General features: G+C 40.2%; 1 protein-coding gene across 6 annotated transcripts in view; it reads right to left on the minus strand.

Annotated features, from left to right (window-relative positions):
• The window catches only part of FRMD4A (FERM domain containing 4A), a 511564-nt gene that overhangs the window by 141873 nt on the left and 352072 nt on the right, over positions 1-17619 (minus strand). For 5 of the 6 annotated variants that reach the window (XM_067468889.1, XM_067468890.1, XM_060778219.2 and 2 more), the window contains 2 exons: positions 15505-15599; positions 11039-11131 (listed from right to left, as the gene is read on the minus strand). The exons of the other annotated variant lie outside the window; for it this stretch is intronic. In XM_067468889.1, coding sequence (XP_067324990.1) covers positions 11039-11131; positions 15505-15599 — 188 coding nt within the window. The remainder of the gene's footprint in view (positions 1-11038; positions 11132-15504; positions 15600-17619) is intronic. 6 annotated transcript variants of the gene reach the window in all.

Raw genomic sequence — 17619 nt, forward strand, 5'->3', positions numbered from 1 at the left:
AAATGGGAAGAACTTACACAAAGGCTCTTTTCAGTTACAATCCCATCACCTTGTGTAGAAAATGGTGTCTTTTACACAAAATGGAAATATCAAGGTTTGTTTTTGGGAGTTTTTTGGGGGGGGGGGTGGGGGTAAGAAGGGGGCTGTATAGTTGAATGAACTATTAGCCAAGTGTTATCAACTTCCTTAGCTGAGCAAATAAGATGTATCTTTTAGACACCAGGGGGCAATATTGTATTTCCTATATCTACCATGAAGGCATGGCACATGCTTTTAAAAACTATATAATTCTGGGAAGAGTCAAGTTTGGCCCTCCAGATCTTGTTTAGATGATAGCTCCCTTCAGACCAGGCCAGTGCAGTCAATAGTGAAGAATGCGTGCAGTTGCAACCCAACAACATCTACTGCTCACTTCTGATGGCTATTTATCGTGCCAGGAGCAACCAGACATTTGTATTACATTTTTAGCAAAACAAACCAACGGACAAAACACAAAGTTTGAAAGCTTGGTAGTTGATTAAATGTCCTTTAACCAGTATCCGACCACTTGGAGTGCCTCTGGTGTTGCTTATTGGACACCTGATGGTTTATTGGACACCAAAAGCACACAAACAAAGTGGTTTTCATGAATTTTGCATGCCATAAAGAAAATCCAATTCTTCAGTGATATGCAAATGACAAGGCTTGCTGGCAAGCTCTTGATGTGCTGGTGTCAACAAAACAAACACTGCATGTATTTCCAGACAAATAATTATCTTTATTTAAAGGGGTTCATAGAATCAAAGAGTTGGAAGAGACCTCATGGGGCATCCAGTCAACCCCCCTGCCAAGAGGCAGGAATATTGCATTCAAAGCACCCCTGACAGATGGCCATCCAGCCTCTGTTTAAAAGCTTCCAGGAGCCTCCACCACACTCCGTGACAGAGAGTTCCACTGCTGAATGGCTCTCACAGTCAGGAAGATCTTCTTGAAGTTCAGATGGAATCTCCTTTCTTGTAGTTTTTTTTTTAAAATAAATTTTTATTGAGTTTTCGTGTATGTACAGAGAAGGTATGTCAGGGGATGTGGGGGGGGGGGGGGGAGGGGGGGTTGGGGTTGGGGTGAGGGTGGGGAGGGGGTGTCGTGACTTCCCAAAAAATCTTCCAGAAATCTTCATCTCGTATCGTCTTGTTGTCCTGCCAACCGTATTTCTTTTAGAGTTCATCATTTTTAAATGCAAGACAGATCTATTTGTAGTGGGATCCCCCTTGCTCTAATAAAGTCTTTGAATCCTATCCAGCTTGTTCTTTTGTTTGTTTCTTTCAATCTTTGTGAAAGGCAGTCCATTTGAATGATATCTAAAACCTTTAGGATCCAATCTTCCAGACTTGGAGTTTCTTTTGATTTCCATGCTCTGGCCAAGACTAGTCTTGCAGCGGTGCTAAGTAAAAAGAGTTCCTTGTCCTGGTTCTTGTCGATTTTTGTGTTTATAATTCCCAATAGGTATATCTCTGGTGCTTGTGGGAAGCTGGTCTTCAGAATTTTTTGAGAGGCTTGGTGTATATTCTTCCAAAACTTTTTTATTTTTTTACACGTCCACCATTGGTGATAAAAAGTTCCGATTTCCCTTCCGCACTTCCAACATTTATTTGATGCAGTTTTATTAAATTTTGCCAATTTTTCTGGTGTGTAGTGCCATCGGTAGAACATCTTGTACCAGTTCTCACGCAGATCACTGGCTTCTACATATTTTAATTTATGATTCCAAATTTCCTCCCATTCTCTTATCAGTATACTGTGGCCTACATCTTTTGCCCATTTTACTTGGCAGTTTTTAACTTGCTCCTCTTCTGTATCCCAAGCCAATAATTGTTGGTAAAGTATTTTAATCATTTTTTTTTGTTTTCCTAGTATCCTCTCCCATATTCCCTGGGTCTGATTAAATCCTACTTTTGCATCTTCTTTATAATCTTGGTATATTTGATAATAATTTAGCCACGATATGTTTTTGCTCATATTTTGGATTTCCTCTAATGATTTTAATATTAGATTTCCCTCCGCATTCTTTGTTAATAACTGTTGGTATGTCATCCAATTCTCTTCCCCTAATGCCCTTTTAGCTCCTTTCTTGTAGTTTAAAGCCGTTGTTCCGCATCCTAGTCTCCAGGGAAGCAGAAAACAAGCTTGCTCCCTCTTCCCTGTGACTTCCTCTCACATATTTATACATGGCTATCATATCTCCTCTCAGCCTTCTCTTCTTCAGGCTAAATATGCCCAGCTCCTTAAGCTGCTCCTCATGGGGCTTTTTTTTCCAGACCCTTGATCATTTTAGTCGCCCTCCTCTGGACACATTCCAGCTTGTCAATATCTCTCTTCAATTGTGGTGCCCAGAATTGGACACAATATTCCAGGTTCCAACTCCATGGAGAATCTTTGAAGGAATCTTTTATGCTTAGAAAACCAGAACTTTAATTATTCCCTGTTAATTTATCCCCGTAATATAATAAACATAAAGAGGCAGAATAGCCATTTTTGTTTTATCTGTAGATGCTATATTTTCCCTAGCATAAATGTCTGCCCAAGAGAACACAATTTTATCTCCAGTAACTGTTAGTAACATAAATAGTGTGATCTCCATTCACTGACGTAACTTTTAGCTAGACTAAGATCAAAGTGCAAGAAAAAGCAAGATAAGGTGCCTTTTAAGCAAGGCACTGAAACCTGGATCTTAAGGAATTCCCTGCTTTTAAATTTACTACAAACAATTTTGAGGTGACCTTAAAAGAATAATTATCTATGCCAATCATGGACTTAAACTAAAGATGTTGGCAATACGGCCTTGATCGGCTTAATGAGACCTTTGGGGAAGAGATCTCATTTCTGAGGCCACAAGCTCTTCAGCACAGGCCACAGTATCTAATGTGGGTAGCTTTGGCCTTGAGCTATGCAAATGTATTTCTCTTGACATTTAATATCACAAAGAGTGCCATGTTGATTTTCATTTGGCTTAGCATGAAAAAAGCAAAGCTTCCACTCATTATACATGGAAAGGTGATGTCCTGACAATAGTATCTGCTGTTGGTATTTTGAAAGCGCTTGCTGAATCAAATGGACTTCCTAATATGATGTTTGTATCTTGTCGCCCCATCAGTTCTCTTCCCTAGATGGTTTCCTTTCAGTCTGAAAGACCTCTATAACTCCATTCTAGATCCACCCCAGAGGTGCCTCTGTTCATGTCAGCCTTCCCTTCTGGAATGATTCTTCTGAAGAATGTGTCACTAATATCACGGAGAGAAAATCTGCCAGGTTTGGGCTACAGGATTTGAACACAGAATCTTTACATATCCCACTACCATAATTCTCCAGAAGACTGTATTGATTACTATAAAGCACAGGTACCTCCTAAAATATGAACATCGATGTTCACCAAAAATATAAAGCCGTCAAAAGGAAGAGGGAGTATGGTTGTTGAAACAGCTATACATCTAAATTTCTCTTTAATTTAATTGTTGGAATATAACCCACTGATTATGCCAATATCAGGGGAGATTAGAGCAGAGAAAGGGAAAGACACTTAGCCTTTTAAAAGGTAGGAACTGGGAAACACTAGAACTGAGAGACTCAAAATGCTTCTTGAAATGAATTCCGCTGCCACCATTCTAATATTAATCAGGCTGAGGTAATATTGTGAGTTTGTTCTGTAACACACACCGTGCCACTATAGTTTCTTAGGGGTTGCTGTGAAGCTGTCACAAAGGTACACACATTGAGGCTGGTATAAGTTAATAAAAGAACAAGAATGTTTATTGAACAAGCTTGAAACAATTCAGGTACAAATGCTTAATGCTTTCAGAAAATACTGGTGTGAAAAGTTTGTGGCTGGATTAGAGTAAAATCTTAAACTCTTCTGGATTTCAAGTGTTCAAAGTTCCACCACAGAAAATTACTTCAGGAAATTAATCTCTGAAAGTAACTCCCAAAACCGCCCCTTAGGAATCTAGGCAAAAATACTCTGAACTAGACTTCCCTTGGAATGAACAGTCCACTAACTGGGTACTGCTCCACCACAATATTTTAGCTATTTACTATAGCTACTCTGAATGCCTCACAAAAGACTAACCCAATCTTCTTCTCTAGAAGCAAACTCGCTCTGAACTAACACCAACTTTTCAACTGCTCTCTCTAACACCAAATGACAACTTTTATTTGTTGTGTCAGGGCAATCAGTCAATTATATTACATTTCTAACAGAACAAAGCAAACAAACAGAAAGAATACAAAATTGGTGAGTTTGATAGTTGATTAAATGTCCTTTGACCAGTAGCTGGCCACTTGGAGTGTTTCTGGTGTTGCTGCAAGAAGGTCCTCCATTGTGTATGTGGCAGGGCTCAGATTGCATTGCAGCAGGTGTTCAGTGGTTTGCTCCTCTTCACACTTGCATGTCGTGGATTCCACTTTGTAGCCCCATTTCTTGAGGTTGGCTCTGTATCTTGTGGTGCCAGAGCGCAGTCTGTTCAGCGCCTTCCAAGTTGCCCAGTTTTCTGTGTGCCCAGGGGGGAGTCTCTCATTTGGTATCAGCCATTGGTTGAGGTTCTGCCACTTTTGGACTCTCGCTTGCTGAGGTGTTCCAGCGAGTGTCTCTGTAGATCTTAGAAAACTATTTCTAGATTTAAGTTGTTGACGTGCTGGCTGATACCCAAACAGGGGATGAGCTGGAGATGTCTCTGTCTTGGTCCTTTCACAACTGACAACTGACTAAACCTAACTGGGACTTTAAGCCTCTGTTTTAAAAGGACACTTTTTTCCTCTAGACCACTTAGGCTCCACCCCCATCTTTCTAGCCAATCCTAGCCTCCTTATTTTCCCTCTAAGACTTGAACACATCCCCTCAAGGAAAACCTAACTAAAATGGCTTCCACCCAGCTCCCTTTTCTAAAATGGACACTGTGGCTTTGCCCGGCCCACTCCCTTAGGGTTCAGCCAGCCAGCTAAGGTAAGGGATTCATTACAATTACCTAGGCAGGATAAAGCACTATGTAAGAAAATATGAAAAGCAAATTCTGTTCCTGGTTTGAAAGTGCTATTTCCTGTTTAATTGTGAGGTACTTACTTTGAAAGTAATTGTTACACTCCAGAAACTTCGTTTTTGTGGCTGCCACAAACTATGTTGAATTGGAAAAGGCTCTATGAGATATTCATTGAAAGACTATAGCAAAATGTGCTGTAGGATGTCCCATAAAAATGAAGTTTTTGCTGTTTAATAAACTTTTATGTTTCTATGATAGAACCAATAAGAAAATGACATTTATAACCCAGGAACAAAAATTGTGTTACATAGTGCAATTATATCCAGAGAGGACCTCCAAGCAAAGGCCAAACATCCTGCACAAGCTGAATTACAGTCTTGTGTTCTAACATAAAGTTTCTTGGGAAAGGAAAAGTACATGGGAATATAAAAGCAATCCTGGTGCTGACCTGCTAAGTAACCAGCTGGAAAAGAAGTGCAAACAAGCAGTAAAAAGCTCCTTGCCCCCCCCCCCCCACTCTGAACTCTAATGCGGACTTTAAGCATGACAGACTTGAGAGGGAGAGTTGGATCCCTTCTGTGTTCAGTCCTATTCTCATTCCTTCCACACTAACAATCAGAAGTAATTGGGCTTTGGTATGTCAGAGAAAGCATCTTGTCTGCTTTCTTCCACTTACTGCATGCAGGTTGAACACAATTCTACAGAAATACCTGGGGTATGCGAATGTTTGGCAGTGGTTGATTTCCCCCAAGCACTAAAGCTATTTATTTGACCAAAGCTAAGATCTTCACTCTCAGCTGCTTCTATATAACATGATTTAGACTCTGGACATTTGCTTTACATCAAGGTCATCCTTGTCATTTTTTTCAGATCCAGTCTAACTGACAAAACAGAAGGGAATTATGGGAAACTAAAGGCACTCGCACAATTAAGCCAGAATCAAGGAAAGACTTAAGGGGAAAAGGCTCAGTGTACATAAGGTGGTCTCCAGCCTTCTCTCTATTACCGATAAAGACTATGAAATTCACAATTTAAATAGTGTATTTATCTTAATCTTTCTTCCTTTTCTCATGTAAGAAAAATGACTGGTTGGCTGTTTGTGTTGTATGAGTCTTCTAAGGGTATTAATGAGATTGGATTTCTGGATAACAGAACACTGTTATCCTTGAATGGAGAAATCAGGACTGAACTACATACAGATGGCATCATATATCTATATAAATAAAAATGTAATGTTCTTTTGTGATATTAATAGAACTCAAAAACCACTGGATGAATTGACACCAAATTTGGACACAAGACACCTAACAACCCAATGTATGTCCTTCACTCAAAAAAATTGCTTTTGCCATTTGGGAGTTGTAGCTGCTGGGATTTATAGTTCACCTACAATCAAAGAGCATTCTGAACCCCACCAACAATGGAATTGAACCAAACTTGGCACACAGTTCTTCCATGACCAACAGAAAATACTGGAAGGGTTTGGTGGGCAGTGCCCTTGGTTTTGGAGTTGTAGTTCACCTACATCCAGAGATCACTGTGGACTCAAACAATGATGGATCTGGACCAAACTCTACACGGATACTCAATATTCCCAAATGTGAACACTTGGTGGAGTTTGGGGAAAATAGAATCTTGACATTTGAGAGTTGTAGTTGCTGGTATTTATAGTTCACTTACAATCACAGAGCATTCTGAACCCCACCAACAATAGAATTGGGCCACAGAACCCCTATGTGGGCCACAGCAACGCGTGGCAGGGGACGGCTAGTAATGAGATAAATCTTTTCAGACAGTGTAGTGGTTTGGCACTGGATTATGTCTCTGGAGACAAGGGTTCAAGTCGCCCCTCTCCAAAGGCGGCCCTAGGTAATTTTCAACAATAAGCAAACAGTATTTTGGCGCCCCTCCCCCCAACCAATCATTGATATATATTTTCTGTTCATCGTGGGAGTTCTGTGTGCCATATTTGGTTCAATTCCATCATTGGTGGAGTTCAGAATGCTCCTTGATTGTAGGTGAACTATACATCCCAGTAACTACAACTCACATATGTCAAGGTCTATTTTCCACCAAGAGTGCCTCAAGAGTGCCCCTGGGCAAAATCAACTATACTGCAAATGCTTACTTTGTGTAACGGGTTGAGCCGCCCCTTCCCCTCTTTCAGCCTCAGTGGAAAGCGATAGTAAACCCTCTCTAAACAAATCTTACCAAGAAAATCCTGCGATAGGTTTGCTATAGGGTCACAGTAAGTCAGAAATGACTTGAAGGCACACAACAACAATATAGCAAGTTTTCATCTCTCCCCCCCCCCCCATTTTTTAAAAAAGAGCAAATCAATCTTGAACTCTCATTAGAATCTGAGAAGATTAAACTAAGGCTGTTGTACTTAGGACCTATCTTGCCGTATTACAGAAAGGACATGGGATGGCTGTCCATTCCACAAGATTGGGAAAGATAACACAGGATAACACAGTTCCTACACTTTCTCCTCTAAGTATGAGGTTTTTAAAGGGCCCATATATGAACAAAGTCAGGGCTTGGTTTGGCTATAAAACACTGCACAGCAATGAAGTTCTTGGGTCAATTTCTCGGGTTAATTCACTCAATAGATCAGTAGTTCCCAACCTTGGATCTGTGGACCAGCAGTGGTCCGCAAGAACGAAAATATGGTCTGCGGCCTCACCATTGCCTCGAAACCATGCAGCAATGAGAGTGACTGGTCTCACGAAATCCTCTTATAGTGATGAGGCAACGGGGATGTCAGGTGGGGAGAGGCTGACTACTCATGAAAGATTACTACTACCACATCAGCTCTAGATTATTAAACATGGTTTTCTGTGCGTGAGCAGATGATGACTACTAGATGGCACATATTTTGTATCAGAAACTAGAGCTGATGTGGTCTATCCAATGCAATTTTCTGAATCAGTATCCCAAATAACCTAACCTAATCTATAGTTGACCAAAATCTGATTCGTAACCCTTTTGGTACTAATGTTGGAGAGGGGTCCCTGGTCAAAGTGGTCCCCAGACAAATGGTCCCTGGTCAAAAAAGGTTGGGAACCGCTGCAATAGATAGTTGAAAGTAGTTTCTTGAAACACCTTGAAAAGATTTACAGAAATTGTTCTTTCTTTTACTTTTCTCCTTACTATTTGGACCACAATACTGTGATATCTATAATACAAAACTGAGAAAAGTTCCTTTTTGTATGACAATTCCCAGAATCCCCCTGACCCTGGGTATGCCATTAATGGGTTTCTGGGGAGAACCCTTTCCAGGTTCCAGTTTATATCTTCCTCTACTGATATTTCTCCAAGTTTTGTGTATCATTATTTACCTCTTTTTATCTTGTTCTCTACAAAGCTGTAATCTAGTTCTCTCAACTGAATTCTTGACCATATATGTGTGTGCGTGTAATTTTTTACTTTGAATTTCATGGTGTTTGTCTTCTGAGCCAATCTTTCACTCTCCTACTTTTAAACATCTCCCTAAAGCCCACTTAGCAAGCAATAGCTTATTTTATCTCCACAAATTTCCTTCCACTATGAAGTGTTTCCTAATGCATTATTTTTCTTTGGTTTAGATTGCAAAAAGCATTTGGATGTGGATTTTGTACAAGTTCATAAATGCACATATATCTGGTGGTTAGAAAATGATACTTATTATGAAAGATGATTCAATATCCAATTCCTAATTTATGTCCATCCACATACTTTCCATAACGGTGCATTTATGTGTTATACAAGTCTCAGCACTTCAATATCAGGGATATATAAATATACAGTATATTGTTTCCATATTTGATTTAAAGCCTTAGGATTTTAATTTATTGAAAATAGTAAGCATTATGGGTCAAGGATCCCCAGACTCTGAAAAAGAACTATGTTTATCAGGTTTTTGAAGAGAGGAACTGCAATTCAACACATCCTATATTTGGATTGATCTTATCATTTACTCCATTACTATCAGGCATTGCAATATGGTACAAACTCTGCATGTCAGTGTAAAAGCAGAATTCACACAACAGATATATTGGTTCTACATTAATATGGTCCAATGCTACATTTTTGCTATTAAGTTTGAGGAAAGAGCAAACCACAGCAATGATACTTAGCACTTACATAGCACATCCCAGGTTTTTAAAGTGCTTCTTATACATTAATCATCATCATAATCAACTGCATTTTTTAAATAAAAACTTTTATTTCAACTTTTAAAAAAAACCCAGCCAAACATAGAATTGGAATGTAAACTATCATGATCACCAACACACAGTGGGATACTCAAGCTTAGGGAACAATGTCAAGTCCTAACAGCAGCTGGTGAATTTGAAATAATATCTATATGAAGACACCCTTGTGAAACTATGTCCATATGGTTTTGTGTTGATGGGCTGCTCATTTTAGTGTAGTGGTGTTGTAGTACAGTGTGCTAATCAAGCTACCACTAGTAGTAGAAGGGGAAAGAGGGCTGCTCAGGTGCTGGAACAAGAGCAGCAAAGGAAGAGAATTAGGGAGATATTCATGACACCTACAGATACTGAGTCATTCAAAGGTTTCACAGACTCTGAGATGGAGGAGAAGGGAGATGGGAGTAGAGGCTTGAAACGGGTTACTCGGGAGCAAAAGTCAGATGAAGAAAGGGAAAGGAAGTGAATCCGTGAAATACTTAATGCTCCAACTGAGGAAGAAGACTTCATGGGGTTCACAGGGAGTGATGGGACTGGGAGTGATGGCGGAGAGGAGGATGGGCTAGATTGGACCCGTGTACAAGAGATCAGGGACATATGTACACAACCCACATCAAGTGATGAGTTTGAACGGTTTTTGGGAGACTGGCAACCTGGAAATACATGGGGTGATTTAAGTCTTGATAGACGCTGGAAAAGTTGGAGGGACGGGCGGTGGTGAGCAGCTGTGGAAGCAAAGGCATCTGAGAGTGATGAAGACAGGGTGGAGTCCAGCTCCTCCTCTGATGAGGAGTTATAGGATAAAAGTAAGGTATCAAACTATTGGAACTTTGCAGTAGGCAAAGTGTTGTATTGGGCTTGGGACTTTGTTGCTGCCATTACTCTTGCCTTGGGTCCTGGGACTGCAGATTGCTGTGCTTTCATGCTTCTACTGACTGGAATCCTGTAAGTGCTGACTTCTACTTCCTTGCTGACTTCGGACTGTTTTTGGGATGACGACATCGCATTTTGGACTTAACTTCTGCTTTTGGACTTGCCTCGACTTTGGACTGTTTCCTGACTATGTTTTTGCTTGCTCCCACCTTGCCACATTGTGTTTATTGAACTCTGTGATTTTGAAGCAGTTTGCTTAAAGTTTTTGTTATCCCAGATTATATTCCTGTATAATCTGGATTACTCTACAAATTGCGTTTTTGCATAGCAGTTTGCTACAGACGTTTTTTTCTTGCTAGATACACTGAGTTAAGTGTTTCTAAGCTATTTTTGTTACTTTAATAAATCTTGTTTGGACCTTTTACTTGTGTTTGGCTCCTTTAAGGCTTCTGGTTCACGACAAGTGGCCTGTGAGTATGCATGTCTCTATGCTACACACTGATTCTGCAGCATAATAATAATAATAATAATAATAATAATAATAATAATAATAATACTTTATTTATACCCTGCCACCATCTCGCCAAGGGGACTCAGGGAGTTTTACATGAGGCCATGCCCATTAAAACAACATACACAATATAACACAAAAACACAACAGAAAATAAAAAATAAAATAACATAAAATACAAAACCAATATATACAAGTGACACAACAATATAAAATCAAAACATTACAACATTAAAAATGATCATCATGGGCTCTTTATACATGAAAAGCTCACGTCCTACTACTGAACAATGGTCATACTACCTTTGGTGACCACCTTCCTATGTTCCTGAGATAGGGGCCTTCTGAACCACAGTTCAAGCCCTGCACAGACCTAAGCTAAAGTAGGTCTCAGCTAAAGGAACACAGATGCAGTAGTCTATTTTGAGATCTGGCTAGAGAAAACAGGTACTTACCTGACACAAAAATACAAAACCACTGGTCCAGATTTTTTTGGGAAGTCATGTTCCAGAACTCTCCGGTCCAGCTGAAGCCAGTTCAGATGGCCCCTGGTAGGAGAAAGAAGAAGGCAAGAGAGAGATTAGTGCCTGGAACGGCAACGGTTGCTTTCATTCAAAACTAGGAAAAGTCACATTTTGGGCTACAATACCTGGAATTCTTAGAGACCATGCTGGTGGTCTCTAATAATTGGAATCCAACAAAGTAAGGTTCACCAGTTCTTCCACTGTGTCAACATAATACTGAAGCTACACAGCGCAGAAATATGTTTCTTAGGCGATTACACAGTACTTGAAGAATATACAAAACACTGTAGTGGGAACCAAGTCAGCATCATTTCAGGCTTAAATGCCTAATATATGAAGTTCAAACTGTCAGTGTGAGAATGGGAGATATACAATGAGGAGGTGGAGATGCAAAGAGATAAGAGCTTCTGTACTTTATTGTAGCCTCACCACCCTTGGTGTGACTATATAATTGAAAGCCTGTCAGGTTTTCCATTAAAAGTCATTAGTGCTAGGAGTTTATATAAAGCCTGTAGTATTTCACTGTGGGCTAAAACAGAGTCAAACAATGTCTCAGACTTTTTATTTGCCACCCAGTATGTCTGGAACTGCCTTGCAAATAGAGCCTGCCAAGCTACCTTTCAAGAGCTTTTGAAAACGCAGCTGTTTCTCTTCCTTGCACACACACACACACACATGAGAGAGAGAGAGAGATTGAGAGAGGGAGAGAGAGAGAACTGGAATTACTACAGGTTTTTTGACTTTGCTACAGTAAGGTTATTTGGTACCATTGACAATAGACAGTGGGGTCAGTGTTGAAAGCAATATAATTCAGTCTGTATACATGGATTCTGCATGCACAGCTTGCCTGTACCCCCATTTTTTTACCATTTTATATAAGAAGATACATTTTACTAGACCACTGTATACAATAGGACTTGCCCATCCATGGATTTGGGTATGCGCAGGATACCCAAATCCAGAGCCTAGAATACCTTTTGCATTACAGTTCCCAGAACCTCTAGCCAGTAAGGGCTGTGTTTGGAACACTTTAAGAGATGTAATCCCACAAAGGAATATTTCAAGTTTTGAACCAAAGCTATAACTGTAAGGACCTACATTCTGTGGCCTCTGTCTGATAAGAGACACTAAGTAGGAAAAAAACCCCTTTCTGTCCTTCTATTTTTTCCAGCAAGTATCTCTGTAGATCCTAGAAGCATATTTACATTGAAGAAGGTTAGAATAATGGTTTAATCAGAGTTGGACAGTCTTCTCTTGAATTACAGTTTTATGAAAATATTCAGAAACATTTAACCTTGTTGTTGTTCATTCCTTCAGTCGTCTCCGACTCTTCGTGACCTCATGGACCAGCCCATGCCAGAGCTCCCTGTCGGCCGTCACCACCCCCAGCTCCTTCAAGGTCAGTCCAGTCACTTCAAGGATGCCATCCATCCATCTTGCCCTTGGTCGGCCCCTCTTCCTTTTGCCTTCCACTTTCCCCAGCATCATTGCCTTCTCTAGGCTTTGCTGTTTCCTCATGATGTGGCCAAAGTATTTCAACTTTGTCTCTAGTATCCTTCCTTCCAGTGAGCAGCCGGGCTTTATTTCCTGGAGGATGGACTGGTTGGGCCTTCTCGCAGTCCAAGGCACTCTCAGAACTTTCCTCCAACACCACAGCTCAAAAGCATCGATCTTCCTTCGCTCAGCCTTCCCTAAGGTCCAGCTCTCACATCCGTAGGTTGCTACAGGGAAGACCATGGCTTTGACTAGGCGGATCTTTGTTGCCAGTCTTATGTCTCTACTCTTTACGATTTTATCGAGACTGGACATTGCTCTCCTCCCAAGAAGTAAGCGTCTTCTGATTTCCTGGCCACAGTCTGCATCTGCATTTAACCCACTAATACCTAAATTAATATAATTTTATTGGTATCTATTTTTATTTTGAAATTTACTAGTATCTGCTGCATTTCCCACCCTCAGCTTATACTCAAGTCAATACATTTCCCCAGTTTTTTGTGGTAAAATTAGGTGCCTCAGCTTATATTCGGGTCGGCTTATACTCGAGTATATATGGTATTATTCTTTTTTTTCTTGCATTTATAGCATGGCTATCTAATTCTGGTCACATTGCATGAAGTAATGGCCCTATAGTATCAAAAGGAGCTATTAAGTCACCAATACAAAGATTGCTCCTTTTGATTTTCTATTCAGGTTGTCATGAGACATGCAGCTAATGCATGGAAATCCCCAGTACAAATCATTTTGAGATAAATTACCTGCAGAGATTTTCCTCTTGAGCTAAAGAATTACTTCCACGTTATTTTAGGGTTGCTGCCTCAAGCTTCCCACTTCTATTAAACACACAATCAAAACCCACATCAGTGGATATTTCCTAGGGCTCTCAATGGATCTAGTAGTTTTTTAAAGGAAGTCAGCTGACTCTTGATTAATTTTTCAATTAAAAACATGCAGTATTTTGACACAGATGTACCTAGTGGATTATTAATTATGGTAATATATTTTCTTGATGGAACAGCACATTGTAAGAATCCCCCTAGCCATAGTTGACTGGCATTGCTGCTATCATGTCTGTAGTTGCTATCATAACCACCAAGAAGTGTAACTTTTCCAAGGATTTTCTTGCACAGAAGAAAGGAAATTTTCGCATCTGGGCTCGTTCCAGCACATGGTAGTTCTTCAGCTGCTTCATAAATGACCTGGGTGAGCCTCTCTCCCTCTCTAGTGAAGAAAATTTTCCCCATGTATTGCTCACCACGACAACTGGAGAGATTTCACCTGCAATGGTGGTTAGTTGATACATTCACACCTAGCTCCAACAGAGAAGAGTTTTTGTCCCACCCTGGTCATTCCAGAGATATATAAACCCATTTTCCTAGTTCCAACAGACCTCACTACCTCTGAGGATGCTTGCCATAGATGCAGGTGAAACGTCAAGAGAGAATGCCTCTACAACATGGCCATATAGCCTGAAAAAACCTACAACAACCCAATAATAATAATAATAATAATAATAATAATAATCTTTATTTATACCCCACCACCCTCTCTCCAAAGGGGACTCATGGTGGCTTACATGAGGCCAAGCCCAGTAATACATTTCAGCAAAAAATATACAGAATGACAAAAATAGCATCACACTAAAATAAATAAAAACATAAAAGTACAATAAAACAGTGCAAAATAACAAAATGAAAAATCAAATGCAATGGGCGGGCCATATGTATGACATAAAATGATAAAACTCTGGATGAGATAAAAATAAAAAAGGTATATTTGTAAGGGAGGAGCTCGTAGGGGACGGAATAGTGAAGACAGGCCTTCAGAAAGGTGAAGTCCAGTATGAGGACAACGTTATGGGAGAAAATGATTATGGGAGCTAGAATGCACAGCTCTGATCTTCATACTTATAAAATGTACATGAATACACACTTTGAATAATCTTGCTCAGCTTTCTATATCTTGTGGTTTCAATAACACTTTGTGTTCTGTTGTGCGCTGGGCTTGAAACGAATTGCTTTTAAAACAGGACATGCAACTTTAGCCCAGCGAGAAGCCAGGGGGCCCGAAGAGAAATTTGTAAGGATTTTCACCATAAACAGTCTTTAGAGAGCTTGTGAAATATAACAAAGTCTTTACTGGTGAACAATCAACAGAAACTTCTTTTGTCTTCAAAAGGTTAAACAAATGCTTCCAGGCTTTGTGCAACTGGTGGCTTCTAACAGTTACTTTACTCTAAAGGAAAATCCCTTTCCAAACTTCTCCCAGGCTAACTGCGAATTAACTAAACCTAACTGATGTGGGCTCCACTACCGGGATGAACTGCGTCTCAAAGCACCGAGTGGACTTACCAGTAGGCCTGTAGTCACTTCAACTGGAGTTCTTAGGTGTCCAAAGCTGTTTTTCCCTCCAAAATTCCTCAGAGCTTTAGGGCTGTTTCCCTGGGAATCTTTGGTAATCCTTTTGCTCTTAAGACTGGTCTCCCCTGGGAGGTCTTAAGGGCTGAAGCCTTTGTACAGGAGAAGTCTGTACACATCCTGTACATTGACTTTCCTTGCTGAGACTGACTGAAAATGGCTCCCTTCCCTTCTCAATTGTCCTGAACAGGGGGCGGAACCAAACTTAATGACAATAACTATAACTGCAAACTTTAACAGGAAGCCACCCTTCTGCAGAATCCCAAGCCTTGGGCTGCAAGCAAACACTTAATACAAGGCAAATAAAGTGGGAGCTTCTGGTACAGCTGTATCAGCACACTTTGAGAATGTGGATTCTATACCTATACATACTTTCAGGAAATAGGTCTTCTTTGCCCCACCTTCTTTTTCAGTGTCCACATCGGAAACCCCTTTCTCACTTTTAGATTTAGGAATGGTCATACTCTGGTCCCAAATACTTACGTCTCATCTGTGAAAGCAATTCCAAAGTATTCCTTCTCTTTCAGATTGAAATGGGATGCCACCAGGTCAAGCAGCTCCTTGGCCAAAAGCTTTGGCTGTAAGATAAGGGGGGTGGGGAAACATACACAGATGTTTAGACAAACAGCATCAGTACAAGAGACTCAAGGAGGAGGAGAAAGGAGGCTTGTGCCCTCTCTAACAATTTGTGTGAGGCTGAAACATCTGCAGAATGACAGTATCTTTTCTGCTGCCACAGTTGAGATGGGAAGAGGCTGGCTCAGTGGGGCTTCACATACTACAGCATTGTGCTCTGCCCCTGGCAATGCCTGGTAGCTATGGATCAGATGCAACCCTAGTCATTCTGTAAATAAGCAATTACGTTGCACAGGCAGAAAGATTGGCACCAGCCTCTAAGCCTGCATGCACACAGAACTCTGAGAAATATGGTATAGTGTGTGTTTGTTGACAGCAGGGTCCCCTTTTGGCAGCTGCATGAATGGGGGTCAGCTAATCCTTCCCAGCTGAGCTGGTCGTAGAAGCAGTCACAATAGTCACAGTGAGTGAAGTCATTAGATGGCCTTGTGCTAAGGGGATTCTTCCCTAGCGATATCTCTTTCACATCTAAGGATTCATAATGGTTGTTTTCTCCTCTAGCTTCCATCTGTCTGGAACTGCCGATTGGAGCCTGGTCTCCAGAGACCTCGGGCCAACACCCAAACCACTACAACACACTGCCTATCGAGGAAAATAATAGATGTTGAAAATATCATGCAATCCTCTGGTATTTTTAATAAGCCAAATAAATGCCAAGTGTTGTTTCTTCATTTATATAAATAAAAATGTAATGTTAGTTTGTGGGATTAACATAACTCAAAAACCACTGGACGAATTGATACCAAATTTGGACAGAATACACCTAGCAACCCAATGAGTGACCATCACTAAAAAAATTGATATTGTCATTTGGAAGTTGTAGTTTCTGGGATTGCAAGTCTTCTACATAAATAAAAATGTAATGTTCGTTTGTGGGATTAACATAACTCAAAAACCACTGGACGAATTGACACCAAATTTAGACAGAATACACCTAACAACCCAATGAGTGACCATCACTAAAAAAATTGATATTGTCATTTGGAAGTTGTAGTTTCTGGGATTTCTAGTCTTCTATATAAATAAAAATGTAATGTTCGTTTGTGGGATTAACATAACTCAAAAACCACTGGACGAATTGACACCAAATTTGGACAGAATACGCCTAACAATCCAATGAGTGACCATCACTAAAAAAATTGATATTGTCATTTGGAAGTTGTAGTTTCTGGGATTTCTAGTCTTCTATATAAATAAAAATGTAATGTTCGTTTGTGGGATTAACATAACTTAAAAACCACTGGACGAATTGCCGCCAAATTTGACAACAAGACACCAATAATAATAATAATAATAATAATAATAAACCTTTATTTATATCCCACTACCTTCTCCCGCAGGACTCGATGTGGCTTACAAGAGGCCGAGCCCAAATACATCATAAAACATAACAACAACAATACAACAATAAATAACTCATAACAAAACAATACAATACAATAATGACATGACGCAATTAAAAACCTGTGGCAGGGCCAAATGTAGGAATTAAAATTTTAAAATGCTGGGCATGTCCAGGGAAATAGGTTGGATATTTAAAGAAAGGTGGGCGTGCAGACAGTACTCTCTCGTAAATTGCATTTGGGGCACATTGCTTGGGAGTCCTTATTCTGGGAAGGTACACTGGAACATCCACGTCTTCAAGCTCCTTCTAAAAACTGCCAGCGTTGGGGACCTACTAACCCAAGGAGTGACCATCACTAAAAAAAATGATTTTGTCATTTGGGAGTTGTAGTTGCTGGGATTTATAGTTTACTTACAATGAAAAAGCATTTTGTACTCCACCAATGATGGAACTGAACAAAACATGGCACACAGGACTCCTATGACCAACAAAAAATACTATCAAGGTTTGGTGGGCATTGACCTTGAGTTTGGCAGTTGTAGTTCACCTACATCCAGAGAACACTGTGGACTCAAACAATGATGGATCTGGACCAAACTTGGCATTGATACTCAAAA

The sequence above is a fragment of the Anolis sagrei genome, chromosome 5 (genome assembly GCF_037176765.1).
Source record: "Anolis sagrei isolate rAnoSag1 chromosome 5, rAnoSag1.mat, whole genome shotgun sequence".
NCBI lineage: Eukaryota > Metazoa > Chordata > Lepidosauria > Squamata > Dactyloidae > Anolis > Anolis sagrei.